Genomic DNA, 18,929 nt, shown 5'->3' with positions numbered 1-18,929 from the left:
GGCGATTTAGACAAGTTGAGTGAGTAGGCAAATACATGGCAGATGCAGTATAACGTGGATAAATGTGAAGTTATCCACTTTGGTAGAAAAAACAAAGGCAGAGTATTATTTAAATGGTGATAGATTGGGAAATGCTGATGTACAGAGGGACCTGGGTGTCCTTGTACACCAGTCACTGAAAGCAAACATGCAGGTGCAGCAAGCAGTTAAGAAGGCAAATGGTATGTTGGCCTTCATTGCAAGAGGATTTGAGTACAAGAGCAAGGATGTCTTACTACAGTTATACAGGGCCTTGGTGAGACCACACCTGGAGTATTGTGTGCAGTTTTGGTCTCCTTCACAGAAATCCCACAGTGCAGATAGAGGCCATTTCGGGCCATCGAGCCTGCACCGACACATATCCCACCCGATCCCCGTAACCCCACATATTTAATCCCCCTAACACTAAGGGTCAATTTATCATAGCCAATCAACCTAACCCGCACATCTTTGGACTGTGGGAGGAAACCGGAGCACCCGGAGGAAACCCACGCAAACACGGGGAGAATGTGCAAACTCCACACAGACAGTCACCCAAGGCCGGATTTGAACCCGGGTCCCTGGTGCTGTGAGGCAACAGTGCTAACCACTATGCCACCGTGTCTGCCCTAAGAAAGGATGTACTTGCCATCGAGGGAGTGCGTGAAGGTTCACCAGACTGATTCCTGGGATGGCAGGACTGTCGTATGAGGAGAGATTGGGTCGACTAGGGCTGTATTCACTAGAGTTTAGAAGAATGAGAGGGGATCTCATTGAAACGTATATAATTCTGACAGGGCAGACAGACTGGATGCAGGGAGGATGTTTCCCGTGGCTGGGTGGTTTCGAACGAGGGGGTCACAGTCTCAGGATACGGGGTAGGCCATTTAGGACTGAGATGAGGAGAAATCACTTCACTCAGAGGGTGGTGAACCTGTGGAATTCTCTACCACAGAAGGCAGTGGAGGCCAAGTCACTGAATATATTTAAGAAGGAGATAGATTTCTAGACACAAGGCATCAAGGGGTACGGGGAGAGAGCGGGAATATGGTATTGAGATAGTGGATCAGCCATGATAATATTGAATGCCGGAGCAGGCTCGAAGGGCCGAATGGCCGACTCCTGCTCCTATTTTTCTATGTTTCTACCCACTAGTTACAGTTTGCCAATCGGAAAATGACCCATTTATCCAGACTCTTTCATAGAATCATAGAAAGTTACAGCACGGAAGGAGGCCATTTCGGCCCATCGTGTCCGCGCCGGCCAACAAAGAGCTATCCGGCCTAATCCCACTTCCCAGCTCTTGGTCCGTAGCCCTGCAGGTTAGAGCATTCCAAGTGCAGATCCAAGTACTTTTTAAATGTGGTTAAGGTTCCTGCCTCTACCACCCTTTCAGGCAGTGAGTTCCAGACTCCTGCATCCCTCTGGGTGAAGACTCAAATCCCCTCTAAACCTTCTCCCAATTACTTTAAATTTGTGCCCCCTGGTTTTTGACCCCTCTGCTAAGGGAAACAGGTCCTTTCTATCCACTTTATCTAGGCCCCTCATAATTTTATACACCTCAATAAGGTCTCCCTTCAGCCTCCTCTGTTCCAAGGAAAACAGACCCAGCCTATCCAGTCTTTCCTCATAGCTAAGATTCTCTACTCCCAGCAACATCCTTGTAAATCTCCTCTGTACCCTCTCTAGTGCAATCACATCTTTCCTGTAATGTGGTGACCAGAACTGCACGCAGTATTCTAGCTGAGGCCTAACTAGTGTTTTATACAGTTCAAGCATAACCTCCCTGCTCTTGTATTCTATGCCATGGCTAATAAAGGCAAGCATTCCGTATGCCGCCTTAACCACCTTATCTACCTGGCCTGCTACCTTCAGGGATCTGTGGACATGCACTCCAAGGTCCCTTTGTTCCTCTACACTACTCAGTGTCCTACCATTTAATGTGTATTCCCTTGCCTTGTTAGCCCTCCCCAAATGCATGACTTCACACTTCTCTGGTTGAATTCCATTTGCCACTGTTCTGCCCACCTGACCAATTTATTGATATCTTCCTGCAGTCTACAGCTTCCTTCCTCAGTATCAACCACGCAGCCATAGAAACATAGAAGATAGGAGCAGGAGTAGGCCATTCGGCCCCTCGAGCCTGCTCCGCCATTCAATGAGATCATGGCTGATCATCCAAATTCAGCACCCTCTCCCTGCTTTCTCCCCATATCCCTTGATCCCTTTATCCTTAAGAAATATATCCAAATCCTTCTTGAATATATTTAATGAATTGGCCTCTACTGCCTTCTTTGGTAGAGAATTCCACAGGTTCACCACTCTCTGGGTGAAGAAATTCCTCCTCATCTCTGTCCTAAATGGCTTACCCCTTATCCTTAGACTGTGACCCCTGGTTCTGGACTCCCCCGCCATCGGGAACATCTTTCCAGCATCTAGTCTGTCTAGTCCTGTTAGAATGTTATAAGTTTCAATGAGATCCCCTCTCATTCTTCTAAACTCCAGCGAGTACAAGCCCAATCAACCCAATCTCTCCTCGTATGTCATTCCTGCCATCCCAGGTATCAGCCTGGTGAATCTTCGCTGCACTCCTTCCATGGCAAGCACATCCTTCCTCAGATAAGGCGACCAAAACTGCACACAATACTCAAGATGTGGTCTCACCAAGGCCCTGTACAACTGCAGCAAGACATCCTTGTTCCTGTACTCAAACCCTCTCGCTACGAAGGTCAACATACCATTTGCCTTCTTAACCGCCTGCTGCACCTGCATGCTTACTTTCAGCGACTGGTGCACAAGGACACCCAGGTCTCATTGCACTTCCCCTTCTCTCAATCTATTGCCATTCAGATAATAATCTGCCTTCCTGTTTTTGACACCAAAGTGGATAACCTCGCATTTATCCACGTTATATTGCATCTGCCATGCTTCCGCCCAATCACCCAACCTGTCCAAATCATACTGGAGTTTCTCGGCATCCTCCTCACAGCACACACGCCCACCCAGCTTTGTGTCATCTGCAAACTTGGAGATATTACATCTAGTTCCCTCGTCCAGATCATTAATATATATTGTGAATAGCTGGGGTCCAAGGACCGATCCCTACGGTACCCCACTTGTCACTGCCTGCCACTCGGAAAAAGAGCCGTTTATTCCAACTCTTTGCTTTCTGTCTGCCAACCAATTCTCTATCCAAGTCAATACCTTGCCCCCAATCCCATGTGCCTTAATTTTACACGCTAATCTCATTTGCAGGACCTTATCGAAAGCCTTCTGAAAGTCCAGATACACCACATCCACTGGTTCTCCCTTATCTATTTTACCAGTTACATCTTCAAAAAATTCCAGTAGATTAGTCAAGCACGATTTACCTTTTGTAAATCCATGTTGACTTTGTCCGAAATAACAACAGAAAATGCTGGAAAAACTCAGCAGGCCAGGCAACATCCGTGGAGGGAAAATAGAGTCGACGTTTCGGGTCGAAACCCTTTTTCAAAACTGGAAAGGAAATGAAATAGATCGAAAGGCAGGGCTGGGGAGAGAACAAAAGTAGTGAAGAGACAATAAAAGGTATTCAAAACGAGACGAGATGGTGATAGGCCAGTGGAGACAAAAGACGGCTCAGATTAGGTGTGAAATGTTCTGGCAGAATGAGAGACAGCTGCCATGTGGGAGAGAGAAAAAAGGCGGGGGGTGGGGGGGGGGCCAAAACAAAGATGTGGATGAAATATAAGTAAAAATGTAATAGGGGCCGAGGTTATGATCTGAAATTGTTGAACTCGATATTGAGTCTGGAAGGCTGTAAAGTGCCTAATCGGAAGATGAGATGCTGTTCCTCGAGTTTACGTTGAGCTTCCGTGGAACAATGCAAGAGCCCGAGTACAGTGAGGTCTGAGTGGGAATGGAGCAGTGAATTAAAATGACAGGTGACCAGAAGCTCGGGGTCACCCTTACGGACTGAACGGAGGTGTTCCGCAAAGCGGTCACACAATCTGCGTTTGGTCTCCCCAATGTAGAGGAGACCGCATCATGAGCAGCGAATACAGTATACTAAATTGCAAGAAGTACAAGTAAATCGCTGTTTCACCTGGAAGGGGTGTTTGGGGCCCTGGACAGTGGGAAGGGGGGAAGTATAAGGGCAGGCATTGCATCTCCTGCGCTTGCACGGGAAAGTGTCGGGCGAAGGGGAAGGGGTGCTGGGGGTGATAGAGGAGTGGACTAGGGTGTCTCGGAGGGAGCGGTCCCTATGGAATGCTGAAAGGGGAGGGGAGGGGAAGATGTGTTTGGTGGTGGGATCATTTTGGAGGTGGCAGAAATGGCGGAGGATGATCCGTTGAATGTGGAGGCTGGTGGGGTGAAAGGTGAGGACAAGGGGAACCCTATCGTGCTTCCGGGAGGGAGGGGCAGGGGTGAGGGCAGAAGTGTGGGAGATAGAACGGACACGGTCGAGGGCTGTGTCAACCACAGTAGAGGGGAATCCTCTGTTGCGGAAAAGGGAAGACATGTCGGAAGCACTGGTGTGGAAGGTGGCATCGCCGGAGCAGATGTGACGGAGAAACTAGGAGACTGGAATAGAGTCCTTACATGAGGTGGGGTGGGAGGAAGTGTAGTCCAGGTAGCTGTGGGAGTCAGTGGGCTTGTAGTGAATGTTGGTCAATAACCTATCCCTAGAGATGGAGACGGAGAAGTCGAGGAAGGGAAGGGAAGAGTCGGAGATGGACCATGTGAAGGTGAGGGAAGGGTGGAAATTGGAGGCAAAGTGAATGAAATTGTCTAGTTCAGGGCGAGAGCAGGAAATGGCACCTATACAGTCATCAATGTACCGGAAGAAGAGGTGAGGGAGGGGACCCGAGTAGGACTGGAACAAAGAGTGTTCAATATATCCCACAAAAAGGCAGGCATAGCTAGGACCCATGCGGGTACCCATAGTAACACCTTTGATTTGGAGGAAATGAGTGGATGACTTTGTCCGATCCGGTCACCGATTTTAGTATCATCTGCAAACTTCTTAATCATACCCCCTATATTCAAGTCTAGATCATTGATATATACTTTGTTCTTTGTCCGTTAATCAATCCTCTATCAATGCTACTATATTACCCCCAACCCCATCAGCCCAAATCTTGTGTAATAATCTTTTGTGTGGCACCTTATCAAATACCTTCTGGAAATCCAAATACACTACATCTACTAGTTCCCCTTTATCCACCCTGCTCGTTACATCCTGATGAACTCTTAGTAAATTTGCAATTCAGCTCCTTTTGTTGATGTTTGGATCAAGGCTTGTAATGAGGTCGCCGGTGGGACTCGAACCCGCAACCTTCTGACTCAGAGGTGAGGGCGCTGCCCTCTGAGCCATTGGCTGACAATTGGAGCCAAGCTCCCGCCCCGCCCCGCCCCGCCACCGTTTGTTGCTCATTCATTGGCCAACAGGCTGCTGAGTGACATGTGGGTTATCCAATGGCGAGCGGCGGCGCTGATGGTGGGTGGGGCCTAAGAGGACGGGGGAAGAAAGCGGCGCCATCATTTTCTGCCTCGCCGCTCTGGGCGGCCGCCCCTCAGTGCGGCGGTTTGACGGGGCAGGGGGGCGGCCGGCCGCTGGGGTAATGTTCTCCGTTGCTCAGCGGCGACCCCGATCAGGGAGATGGATGCTTTCCGTCCGGTGGTTGGAGATCATTGAAGGGCCATTTTCCTCTCAGCCAAGCAGCCCTGCCCGGCCCTCCCCGGCGCTGATTGGACGGCGTCACCTGGCTGCCTCCTGATTGGCCCCTGGGGGCGCTGGGGAGACTACAAGTCCCAGAGGCCTCTGCGCAGAGGTCAGGCTCCCATTGGCTGAGCCCTGACCCCGCCCATTGAGGGCGGCAGGAAAGCACCTGACCCCGCCCATTGAGGGCAGCAGGAAGGCTCCTGACCCCGCCCATTGAGGGCGGCAGGAAGGCTCCTGACCCCACCCATTGAGGGCAGCAGGAAAGCACCTGACCGAAAAAAGGAGTCAGAGTCCCCGCTGTTGCCACCATGCGCCTTGCACTGTTGACTGGCAGAGTGGCCCTGGTGACCGCCTCCACCCGGGGCATTGGGCTGGCCATCGCCCGGCGCCTGGCCCGGGATGGGGCCCAGGAGGAGGTCAGCAGCCGCAGGCAGGCCAACGTGGACAGTGCCCTGGGCCAGCTGCGGGCCGAGGGGCTGGAGGTCTCGGGCACCCTCTGCCACGCGGGTAAGTGGACGGACCTGGAGGAGCTGGTCGGCTGGATGCTGAGGTGCCACGGAGCCATCGACATCCTGGTCTCCAATGCCGCCGTCAACCCCAGCATTGGGAGGACTCTGGACTGCCCAGAGGAGGCCTGGGACAAGATCTTTGAGGTCAACGTCAAGGCCGCCTTCCTCTTGGCCAAGCTGGTGGTGCCACATATGGAGCGGCAAGGTGGGGGCTCCATCGTGCTGGTGAGCTCTGCCGCCGGCTACCAGCCCCACTCTGATACACTATCAACAACACCAAAGACTACGAGTTGAACTTATACGAAGTAGGCTTTTATTGACTAAGAACTGGAGCTTGCCTCTGCTAGTGGATCCATCCTAAGAGCTCCCGAGGGAAGGGTGGTGAGTCACCTTTATACCCGGGCTTAGGGGCGGAGCCAGGGGCGGAGACATGCCCGGACCTGTACAGAGTTAACAGTGGTTTACCACACAGACATGTACAGAGTTAGCAGTGGTTTACCACATTCACCCCTCGTTTAAAAAAGAGTCCGGCGGGGTGAAGTGTTTCAAAAGTTCGTATACGAAAGTCTCTCCGGGGGTCTTGTCTGCCATAATGATCTTCGTGGTGCCGGTTGCGGCGGTTCTTTGCCCGCGGCCGCTTCTCACGTGGGACGGAGCACTGGCGTGTCGTCCTCTCGGGGTAGGGATGGCACCGGCATGTCGTCAGTTCGTGGTAGACACCCCGGCGGTGCGTCATGGGTAGTGGTGGTGGGTGGAGGTAGTGGATGGTGATCGATGGTGTTTCGGGTGGTACCTGAGGGTGCGAGGTCTCGAATTGAGACTGTGTCCTCCCACCCGTCAGGATACGCCACATAGGCGTACTGTGGGTTGGCGTGGAGGAGGTGAACTTTTTCGACCAGGGGGTCCGTCTTATGGCTCCTCACGTGTTTCCTGAGCAGGACGGGTCCCGGAGACGTCAGCCATGGCGGTAGTGATGTCTCCGAGGTGGATTTCCTGGGGAAGACGAACATCTTCTCGTGAGGGGTGGCGTTTGTGGCAGTACAGAGCAGTGATCGTATGGAGTGGAGCGCATCGGGGAGGACATCTTGCCAGCGGGAGATTGGGAGGCCCTTGGATTTTAGGGCGAGCATGGCGGTCTTCCACACCGTTGCGTTCTCCCTCTCTACCTGTCCGTTACCCCGGGGGTTGTAGCTGGTAGTCCTGCTCGTGGCTATGCCCTTCTCGAGCAGGTACTGGCGCAGCTCGTCGCTCATGAACGACGAGCCCCTGTCGCTGTGGATGTAATTGGGGAAGCCAAATATGGTGAACAGGTCGTTGAGGCACCTGATGACTGTGGTGCTGGTCATGTCCGGGCAGGGGATGGCGAAGGGGAAACGGGAGTACTCGTCAATAATATTGAGGAAGTACGTGTTGCGGTCAGAGGAGGGAAGGGGCCCCTTGAAATCGACGCTGAGACGTTCGAAGGGGCGGGTGGCTTTAATCAGGTGTGCCCTGTCTGGCCTATAAAAATGCGGTTTGCATTCGGCGCAGACCTGGCAGTTCCTGGTCATGGTCCTGACCTCCTCGATGGAGTAAGGCAGGTTGCGAGCTTTAATAAAATGGAAGAACCTGGTGACCCCCGGGTGGCAGAGATCATTGTGGAGGGTCCGTAGCCTATCGACTTGTGCGTTGGCACATGTCCCACGGGATAGGGCGTCTGGGGGCTCATTAAGTTTCCCGGGCCGGTATAAGATATCGTAGTTGTAGGTGGATAACTTGATCCTCCACCGCAATATCTTATCATTTTTGATTTTCCCCCTTTGTCTGTTGTTAAACATAAATGCTACTGACCGTTGGTCAGTGAGCAGGGTGAAACGTTTACCGGCCAGGTAATGCCTCCAGTGCCGTACAGCCTCCACTATCGCCTGGGCCTCCTTCTCGACTGAGGAGTGTCGAATTTCAGGGCCCTGGAGGGTCCGTGAAAAGAAGGCCACGGGTCTCCCCGCCTGGTTAAGGGTTGCGGCTAGGGCGAAGTCGGATGCATCGCTCTCCACTTGGAAAGGGATGGACTCATCCACTGCGTGCATTGTGGCCTTCGCAATGTCCTCTTTTTTTGAGGGTGAAGGCCGCACGGGCCTCTGCCGTCAGGGGGAAGGAGGTTGACTTGATGAGGGGCCGGGCTTTGTCCGCATAGTTGGGCGCCCACTGGGCGTAGTAAGAGAAGAACCCTAGGCATCGCTTCAGGGCTTTTAGGCAGTGGGGTGGGGGGGGGGGTAGTTCCAGGAGGGGGCGCATTCGGTCGGGGTCGGGGCCGATGACTCCGTTTTCCACCATGCAGCCAAGAATAGCGAGGCGCGTGGTGCGGAACATACATTTTTCTTTGTTGTATGTCAGATTAAGCCGTTGGGCCGTACGGAGGAATTTTTCTAGGTTGGCGTCGTGGTCATGCCGGTCATGGCCGCAGATGGTGACGTCTAGATAGGGGAAGGTGGCCTGCAGCGCGTTCTGGTCAACCATCCGGTCCATCTCCCTTTGGAAGACCAAGACCCCGTTGGTGACGCCGAAGGGGACTCGGAGGAAGTGGTAGAGGCGACCGTCAGCCTCGAAGGCCGTGTACTGGCGGTCCTCAGGCCTGATGGGGAGCTGGTGGTATGCCGACTTCAGATCAATCGTCGAGAATACCCGGTATTGTGCTATCTGGTTGACCATGTCAGATATGCGGGGAAGTGGGTATGCGTCTAATTGCGTGTATCGATTGATCGTCTGGCTGTAATCAATAACCAGGCGCTGTTTTTCGCCGGTCTTCACTACCACCACTTGGGCTCGCCATGGGCTGGTGCTGCCCTTGATAATCCCTTCCCTCAGGAGTCTTTCTACTTCTGATTTAATAAAGCTCCTATCCCCGGCACTGTACCGCCTGCTTTTAGTAGCAATTGGCTTGCAGTCTTTGGCGAGGTTAGCGAACAACGGGGGGGGTTTGACCTTCAGGGTGGACAGGCTGCATACTTTGCGCGGCGCCGTGTTTAAATTCTGCCGGCTGCAGACTGTAAGTGGGGGCAGGGGCCCGCCATATGCCATCGTGACGCTCTCCAGATGGCACTGGAAGTCTAATCCTAGCAGTACGGGAGTGCAGAGCTGTGGCAGGACGAGGAATTTAAAATCTCTGTACTCCACGCCGTTCAGTCAGAGTCGCTACACAGTAGCCGCCGACGTCCGCAGTATGGGACTTTGAGGCCATAAAGACCTGGTGGCGTGTGGGCATAACCGATAGGGAGTAGCGTCGCACCGTGTCGGGGTGGATGAAGCTCTCCGTGCTTCCGCAGTCGAAAAGGCAATTTGTGGCATGGCCATTTACCTTTACGTTCATCATGGACCTGGCTAGTTGATGGGGCCTAGATTGGTCCAGGGTGATGGAGGCCATCGTCGAGGTCGGTGGGTCGCTGTAGTATTCGCCCGCGCCGGGGGCCTGGTCCCGAAATGGTGTCCAAGATGGTGGCTCCCCCGCGGCTGGTGGTGCCCAAAATGGCGGCCCGCACAGCTCACACGTGGTTGGTGGGGTCCAAAATGGCGGCCTGCATGGTTCACACGCGGCGCTGCTGGAATTGGGGGTCGATTTCGCCCTGCACACTCTCGCGTAGTGGCCTTGCCGCATTTGGAGCAGGTCGTGTCCTTTGCTGGACATTGTTGTCTGGGGTGCTTGGCCTGGCCACAGAAGTAGCATTTCTGGCCTCTGGTCATTGCAGCTGTAGTTGGGCTGCTGGCGGCTTGTGGCCTTACCGGGTCCCAAGATGGCTGCTCCCGTGACATCCACGTGGCCATCCGGTCAGGGGGGTAGGCGTCCATGTTCTGGAGGGCCACGTCTAACGAGTTAGCAAGGGCCACCGTCTTCTGCAGGTCGAGCCCCCTCTGTTCCAGCAGCCTCTGCCGTGTATAGTTGGACCTGATGCTGGCTACGTAGGCGTCTCGGATCAGGTCTTCCGTGCATTCCTTGGCCGTCACCGCTTTGCAATTACAGGCCCGGCCGAGGACTCTCAGTGCCAGTAAAAATTCGGCGCCCGATTCCCCGGGGCGCTGTTTTCGGGTAGCCAGGAGGTGTCTGGCGTAGACCTCATTAACAGGCCTCACGTATTGTTCCTTTAGCGTCGCGATGGCGGCCGCGTAAGTTGTGGCGTCTCGGATGATCGAGTAGACTCGGTGGCTCACCCGTGAGTTCAAGACAAGCCGTTTCGCGTCATCTGTAGTGACGGTAGTGCTGGAGGCCTCCAGGAAGGCTTCGAAACAGCTCAGCCAGTGTTCAAAGTTATTGGCTGCATCTGCTGCTTGAGGATCCAGGTCTAAACGTTCCGGCTTCAAGATTTGCTCCATGTCGAAAATTTAGTCAATAAAATTGATGCACTATCAACAACACCAAAGACTACAAGTTGAACTTATACGAAGTAGGCTTTTATTGACTAAGAACTGGAGCATGCCTCTGCTAGTGGATGCATCCTAAGAGCTCCCGGGGGAAGGGTGGTGAGTCACCTTTATACCCGGGCTTAGGGGTGGAGCCAGGGGCGGAGACATGCCCGGACCTGTACAGAGTTAACAGTGGTTTACCACACAGACATGTACAGAGTTAGCAGTGGTTTACCACACACTCCACCATCGGGCCCTACAGCGTCAGCAAGACAGCGTTGCTGGGTCTGACCAAGGTGCTGGCCAACGAGCTGGGGCCCGCCAACATCTGGGTCAACTGCCTGGCCCCCAGTTGCATCAGGACTGACTTCAGTTCCGCCCTGTCGTCGGACGAGGGCTCACGCCGGCGGTTCGAGAAGAGCATCGCCATGCGCCGGATTGGCGAGCCGGAGGAGTGCACCGGCATGGTCTCCTTCCTCTGCTCGCAGGACGCCACCTCCATCACTGGGGAGGCCATCGTGGTGGGCGGAGGCTATCACTGCCAGCTCTGAGTCGACGGGTCGACATTTGGGTTGGGACGCCCTTGATGCTTCTCAATCCAGCTGCCTTCCGAGATTCTTCATCGTTTTCCTCAACTCTGTAATCCTTTGCAGCCTTCCAACCATCTGTGTTCTCTGCGTTCTTCCTACACTGGTCTCTTGAGCATCCCCCATTTCCGTCACCCCTCCCCATCTCTGTAACCTCCGGCGGCCCCACAACCCTGCGCTCCTTTTATTCTGGCCTCTTGTGCATCCCACACTTCCTGCAGCTCTCCAGGCTCTAAGATCTGGAATCCCCCCCCTAAACCTCTCTACTCCTCTCCTCCGTTAAGATGCTCATTTAAACCTACCTCCATGACCAACCTGTCCAAATATTTCCTTGTGTGGCTCGGTGTCAAATTTGTGTCTGGTTGACGCTCCTGTGAAGCGCCTTGGGACATTTTGCTACGTTAAAGGCGCTATATAAATTCGTCATGTTGTATATGTGACTCCAGTCTCGCAACAACATTGTTGACTCTTAATTACCGTCTGACGCGGCCTCGCCAGCAACTCGGTTGTATCAAACCTTTACAATGATGAAGGTCCACCACCACCTTCTTGGGCCAACTGGGGAATGGGGAAATAAATGCCGGCCTTGCCAGCGACGCTCATTTCTCACGAATGAACTAATAGAAAAAACTTGTGGCATTGCTTGGCCGAACTGCAACTGGAGAGCGGTATCAAGATGCCCAGCAAATAATCACAATCAAAGTGTGGATTCTGCAATAAAATCTAGAAACCATTAAAAACGATTCCTGTCGTTTTCATTCTTGCAATTCTATCTGGAGATGCAGAAAGAAAAGAACGACTTGCATTTCTATAGCGCCTTTTGTTAAGCAACCTCCTTTCCCCTCTGGTTCACAACAACACGTTTCGAGTAAGCACGAGACTTCGTAGTGGAGTATACGGAACAGACTTTACTGTGCACCAATAAAGGTGATCGGTCGTCACAGAGAGTGACTTTTACCCGTTTCTGTATCTTTCGAGTACACTCTGACAAACTGTTGAAAACCATGCTCCTTTATACACCAATGGCCCAGAAATTCGGGTCGGGGTCTTCCCGCGGGTGCAAGCCCCCGACCGGCACTTACCTTGCGCGCCGGCAGTTGAGCTCTGGGCTCCCGTGGAATTCTGCTCCGGGGCCTGGCCCAGCTGCCAGCGCGCTGTGCTTGCGTGTCCCAGGGGCGTAGTTAGTGCGATGCGTCCCCTGGGATCACGTGGGCCATGGGCAGCCAATCGGAGGAGGGAAAAGCCCATTCATAAGATTGACAGGAAGACCTGTCTAAACTTATAAATACTACGGGCCCCAAAATAACAGTAAACCTTCAAATACATTTTTAAAAAACATCATACTTTTTAAATAAACTATAAATTACATTAAATAACTATTTTAAACAATAAAAATTTTTGAAAAAAATAATTTTATAAAAAAACAGGGCTAAAAATACACTTACCTTGCTTTAAAGTATTTAAAAATAATAAACCTGTGGAAAAAATGCTTTAATTTTAATTAATTGACCACTTACCTTGTAAAAAGCAGGCCTTACGCCTGCTTTTTAAATGTGTAAATCCTACAGGCTTAACCTCGCATGAAAACCTGCCAAACAAACGTAAGTTCAAAGCGCACACGCAGACTCCTGCGCACACGCGTTCGGCCTCTGAACCCCTTCGTTCAGAGGAATGGAAGTGCCGGTTTCCCGTGCACGCGCAGTGCATGCAGAAAACAATCACTTCCATTCGGCCTACGGGTGAGTACCCCGTGCGTACTCACCCGTGGAGAGCTGAATTTCTGGGCCATGCATATTTTAACTACATCAAAGGAAAATGACAAAATAACCTAGGGGCCCAGAAATTTGGGTCTCCACGGGTGAGTACGCACGGGGTACTCGCCCGTAGGCCCAATGGAAGTGCCGGTTTCGTGCATGCACTGCGCATGCGTGGGAAACCGGAACTTCCGGTCCCTTAAAGGAAGGGTTCAGAGGTCGAACGCGTGCGCCGGAGAGGCAGCGTGTGCGCCTGGAACTTGCGTTATTTTTCCAGGTTTCTCCGGGAGGGTAAGTCTCCAGGAGTTACACATGTAAAAAGCAGGCGCAAGGCCTGCTTTTAACAAGGTAAGTGGTGAATTAATTAAAATTAAAACATTTTTTCCACAGGTTTATTATTCTAAATACTTTAAAGAAATGTAAGTTTATTTTTAGCCCCATTAGAAAATGTAATTAATATTTTCAAAAATTTAAATTATTGTTTAAAATAGTTATTTTATGTAATTTATAGTTATTTTAAAAATGTGATGTTTTTCTAAAAATTTATTTGAAGTTTTAGTGATGTTTTGGGGCTTATAGTATTTATAGTTTTGACAGCTCTTCCTGTCAAATTTATGAATGGGCTACCATTGGCTCTCCATGGCCCACATGATCCCAGGGGATGCATCGAACTAACTGCGCCCCTGGGATACGCTGCGCGCCGGCAGTTGGAGGAGGCCAAGGATTGGAATCCCACGCGGGCCCACAGCACAACGGCCGGCGCGCTAGATAAGTGCAGGTCGGAGGCTTGCACCCACGGGAAGCCTCCGACCTGAATTTCTGGGCCAAACATATCTATTTCCCAAATCCTTTGAAAACAGACTACGAATAAAGTTTGCAATTGTTTACCTCGGAACCATTTCCCTTACACAAAGCTTCCTTTACCTACTGTTACCTTTTAGATAAAGGACTCACTACCCCTGTTTTATTATTCTAAAACTAAACCATTCATGGGTGACCTCATTACTAACACTCATTCCCTAACACAAGCAGTTTACATTTCAGAAAACAAGCAATGCCTTCTCCTCACGACACTTCACAAAGTCATCCTGTTTATATCGGAAAGCCTGTTGCTTTAAGATACAAAGCAGTTTGACTTAAACTTTAACCCTCCAAGATGTCCAACATACATCTCTCAATCAAACACTCCCGGGGCAGGTACAGCACAGGTTAGATACAGAGTAAAGCTCCCTCTAAACTGTCCCATCAAACACTCCCAGGGCAGGTACAGCACGGGTTAGATACAGAGTAAAGCTCCCTCTAAACTGTCCCATCAAACACTCCCAGGGCAGGTACAGCATGGATTAGATACAGAGTAAAGCTCCCTCTACACTGTCCCATCAAACACTCCCAGGGCAGGTACAGCACGGGTTAGATACAGAGTAAAGCTTCCTCTACACTGTCCTCTCAAACACTCCCAGGGCAGGTACAGCACGGGTTAGATACAGAGTAAAGTTCCCTCTACACTGTCCCATCAAACACTCCCAGGGCAGGTACAGCACGGGTTAGATACAGAGTAAAGCTCCCTCTACACTGTCACATCAAACACTCCCAGGGCAGGTACAGCACGGGTTAGATACAGAGTAAAGCTCCCTCTACACTGTCACATCAAACACTCCCTCTACACTGTCACATCAAACACTCCCAGGCCAGGTACAGCAAGGGTTAGATACAGAGTAAAGCTTCCTCTACACTGTCCTCTCAAACACTCCCAGGGCAGGTACAGCACGGGTTAGATACAGAGTAAAGTTCCCTCTACACTGTCCCATCAAACACTCCCAGGGCAGGTACAGCACGGGTTAGAAACAGAGTAAAGCTCCCTCTAAATTGGTTCACCAAACACAGCCAACTTAGATCCAGCATGTGTTAAATGCAGCGTACAGCTCCTCTGACACTATCCAATGATGCACACCAGCTCAGGTAATGCATAGTAAGAATGCAGAATAAAAATCCCTCTACATGTAAGTTTCAAGCACTCCCAGGTAGTTTCACAGAAGAGTTAAGCTCGGGTCAACTTGTCGCATCAAAGGCCGAGTCTTATGGCAGCTGTCAGACAGCTCCCTGTGGCTGGTTAAACTCTCACCTCTGGAGGGGTCTTAGTCCCACCTGATCGGTTTTGTGAATCCAGCGACCTCCATCCAGTCCACCCACAGTGACTCCCACTGATGCTGTGTAACCAGGGGTGTAAACCCTCTCCAGGTGACATCAGAAAGGAGCCAGGGACCATGTCACAAAGCAGCCCAAACCCCTCCCACTCTAGGTATTACAGAGTCACATGACCAGGCTCTGCTCCTGGTGTGCAGTCCCACTGGGTATGAACGCAGGTTGTACAATCAGTCCCGTCTCCAACCCTGCTCCCGCATACTGAGACTCCAGGCAGGGAGCACTGAGCCCCAAAATTACCACTGATAAATTCTCCCATCCTCTGAATGTGAGATCCCACTATTCAAAGGCCCCCATTTCTACCTCTTGCTTTATACTCCAGAAAATCTCCCCTCTCTTTATATCGGTGTGTCTCCCTCCTGCTTTGGCAGAGAGAGACGGTTTGTGGGAATGGTGTTTGGGATACGGCAAGGATATTACCTCTCCCTCCTTTGTGTTCTGAACCAGGTCTATTCCCTGTAACAGGAAGGGCGCCAGAGGCAATAAGCGGAGGGATCTTCAGGGGGATCAAGTGCTAGGACCATCGGAGCATTAATTGGAGGATGCATCATGGGCAATAGGCACCCTCTGTATTATCCCATCAAACACTCCCAGGCCAGGTACAGCAAGGGTTAGATACAGAGTAAAGCTCCCTCTACACTGTCCCATCAAACACTTCCAGGGCAGGTACAGCATAGGTTAGATACAGAGTAAAGCTCTTGACAAAAAGTTTGACTGGAATCGTTAACTCTGTTTCTCTCTCCACGGATGCTACCTGGCCTGCTGAGCTTTTTCCAGCATTTTCTGTTGTTATTTCAGATTTCCAGCATCTGCAGTATTTTGCTATCGTACTTGCATTTATATAGCGCCTTTCACAACCTCAGGACGTCTCAGAGCGCTTTACAGCCAATGAAGAACTTCTGAAGTGTAGCCACTGTTGTCATGTAGGAAACGCGGCAGCCAATTGGTGCACAGCAAGCTTCCACAAACAGCAATGTGACAATGACCAGATAATCTATTTCAATGATGTTGATTGAGGGATAAATATTGACACCAGGGAGAACTCCCCTGCTCTTCTTCAATGTAGTTCCATGGGATCTTTTGCATCCACCTGAAAGAGCAGACGGGGGCCTCGGTTTAACATCTCATCCGAAAGACGGCACCTCTGACAGTGCAGCACTCTGTCAGTACTGGAGTGTCAACCGAGATTTTTATGCTCAGGTCTCTGGACTGGGACTTGAACCCACGACCTTCTGCCTCAGAGGTGAGAGTGCTGCCCACTGAGCTAAAGTGCCTGGAGCTAAGCCAGCTGGGATACTTGACATAGGATTACATCGGATATACGGCACAGAAACAGGCCATTCGGCCCAACCAGTCCATGCCGGTGTTTATGCTCCACTCGAGCCTCCGCCAGTCTTTCCTCATCTAAATCTATCACCATAACCCTCTATTCCCTTCTCCCTCATATGCTTGTCCAGCCTCCCCTTAAATGCATCGATACTGTTCGCTTCAACCACTCCCTGTGGCAGCGAGTTCCACATTCTCACCACTCTCTGGGTAAAGAAGTTTCTTTTGAATTCCCTATTGGATTTCTTGGTGACTATCTTATATTGATGGCCTCTAGTTATGCTCTTGCCCACAAGTGGAAACATTCTCTCTGTATCCACTCTATCAACATTTCTCATAATTTTAAAGACCTCTATTAGGTCCCCCCTCAGCCTTCTGTTTTCAAGAGAAACAAGACCCAGCCTGTTCATCCTTTCCTGATATGTATACCCTCGCATTTCTGGTATATCCTTGTAAATCTTCCCTGCACCCTCTCCAGTGCCTCTATATCCTTTTTATAATATGGCGACCAGAACTGGACGCAGTACTCCAAGTGTGGTCTAATCAAGGTTCGATACAGGTTTAGCATAACTTCACTACTTTTCAATTCTATCCCTCGAGAAATAAACCCGAGTGCTTGCTTTGCTTTTTTTATGGTCTTGCTAATCTGTGTCGCAATTTTTAGTAATTTGTGTATTTGTACTCCGAGATCCCTTTGCTCCTCTACCCCACCTAGACTCACACCCTCCAAGTGATAAGTGACCTCCCCATTCTTCCTACCAAAATGTAATACCTCACATTAATCTGTTCAGCCTTGGTCACTGCAAAATCTCTGAAATGTTTAATAATGAAATCAGGGAGTCAAAAGCTCAGGTGAGGCAGTTTAAAAAGACAGTCCCTGACCAGAGATTGCTGGATGCTGACACTCGGTGCTCACGAGGATAGAATGTCCCATTCCCCAGGCACGGACATCCAGCACCTCGATCATGTAGTGTCCGTGTGTAGATAAAGACACTGAAGACAGGAGTTGGTTCATAGGTATTTACTAAGCAAGTCTGGGGGGGGTTTCTAAAGGATATACACAATACACAGGCTTATATAGCCCAAGTGGCAATTACCGGCATTACGCACACCTGGGGCTCTTAAAGGCACATACACCATAATTGCTCTTAAAGGCACATACACCACAATTCCTCCCCTTCTAGCTAACTAGTACATCATATTTTAAGTAATTATTAATTACATGTTATATGCAAAATAATATACATTGCTGTATTAATTAATTATAAGTTAGTCTCTCAGGAGGCTTCCTGACTCGGTCCGGATAACACCTCGGGGGTGTAGTAGTTTCTGGTGGTGTAGTAGGTTCTTCTGGCAAGGCTGATTCGGCTTGAAGGCCAGTGTCGGGTTCATCGGGCTCCAGTATCACCGGATCGGAGGTAGATATGGGTATCTCTACTTCATCGTTAGATGTATAGAGTGGTGGTGTAGGTTGTCCCTTTTCGGATGACTTGATGATTTGGTCAGCATGGCGCCTTATTATGCTGTCTCCGATGTCCACGGTATACATCAGTGGTCCTAATCGTGTGCAGATAGTTCCAGGCTGCCATTTCTCGGTACGGTAGTCCTGGGCCAAAACCGGTTGGCCTATCTGGAAGGCCCTAGTTGGCCTTTCATTCATGCCCTGAAACTGCCGGTTCTCCACGTCCCTTCGGATGTTGGGCTTGACCAAATCCAGCCGGCATCTTAGGTTTCTATTGTAGAACATCATGGCGGGAGTTTGGTTAGTAACCATATGCGTTGCATTCCTATATGCAAATAAGAAGTTATCCACCTTGTGCTGAAGTTTTATGTCTTCATTACCCATGGCCTTGATGGCCTTCTTGAAGGTCTGGACAAACCTTTCAGCCAATCCATTGGTGGCGGGATGGTATGGGGCGGACGTGTAGTGCTTTACCCCATTGTTCTTTAAGAACTTTCTGAATTCTTCGGACACAAATTGCGGTCCATTATCAGAACATATCTGCTCCGGCAGCCCATTCCTGGCAAATATGGTCCTTAATACTGTGATGGTTTTTCCGTGGTGGTGGAGGGCATCTTTATTACCTCCGGCCACTTGGAGTGTGCATCAACTGCGATTAAGAACATTGAGTCCATAAATGGACCAGCAAAGTCGATGTGCACCCTTTGCCAGGGAGATGGGGGCCACTCCCATGGATGTAGAGGGGCCTGTGGCGGAGCATTTTGGACCTTCTGGCATCCTAGGCAGCTCTTGGTCATGTCTTCGATGTCTCCATCGATACCTGGCCACCATACAAACGCCCTAGCTAGGTTCTTCATTTTCACTCCACCCAGATGCCCCTCGTGAAGCTCCTTTAGCACTTTATCCTGGAGTTTGGGTGGAATCACCACTCTGGATCCACACATCAAGGTTCCTCGGCACACTGACAGCTGTTCTCTTCTTTGCGAGAAT

At 50.7% G+C, this 18,929-nt stretch overlaps 1 protein-coding gene across 1 annotated transcript; it reads left to right on the top strand.

Moving 5' to 3' along the window:
• The first annotated feature begins 6,033 nt into the window (after nt 1–6,033).
• On the top strand, nt 6,034–11,745 carry LOC147119073 (dehydrogenase/reductase SDR family member 4-like). The gene is made up of 2 exons (XM_085983736.1): nt 6,034–6,494; nt 10,856–11,745. The coding sequence occupies exons 1-2, from the start codon at nt 6,034–6,036 to the stop codon at nt 11,157–11,159; spliced, it is 765 nt and encodes a 254-aa protein (XP_085839862.1). The 3' UTR covers nt 11,160–11,745.
• The last annotated feature ends 7,184 nt before the right edge of the window (nt 11,746–18,929 follow it).

This window comes from Somniosus microcephalus, chromosome 4 (assembly GCF_052327205.1).
Source record: "Somniosus microcephalus isolate GS21.2 chromosome 4, FLI_Smic_1.0, whole genome shotgun sequence".
NCBI classification, from domain to species: domain Eukaryota; kingdom Metazoa; phylum Chordata; class Chondrichthyes; order Squaliformes; family Somniosidae; genus Somniosus; species Somniosus microcephalus.
The sequence above is the reverse complement of the archived record's forward strand: the minus strand, read 5'-3'. Positions and strand labels throughout refer to the sequence as shown.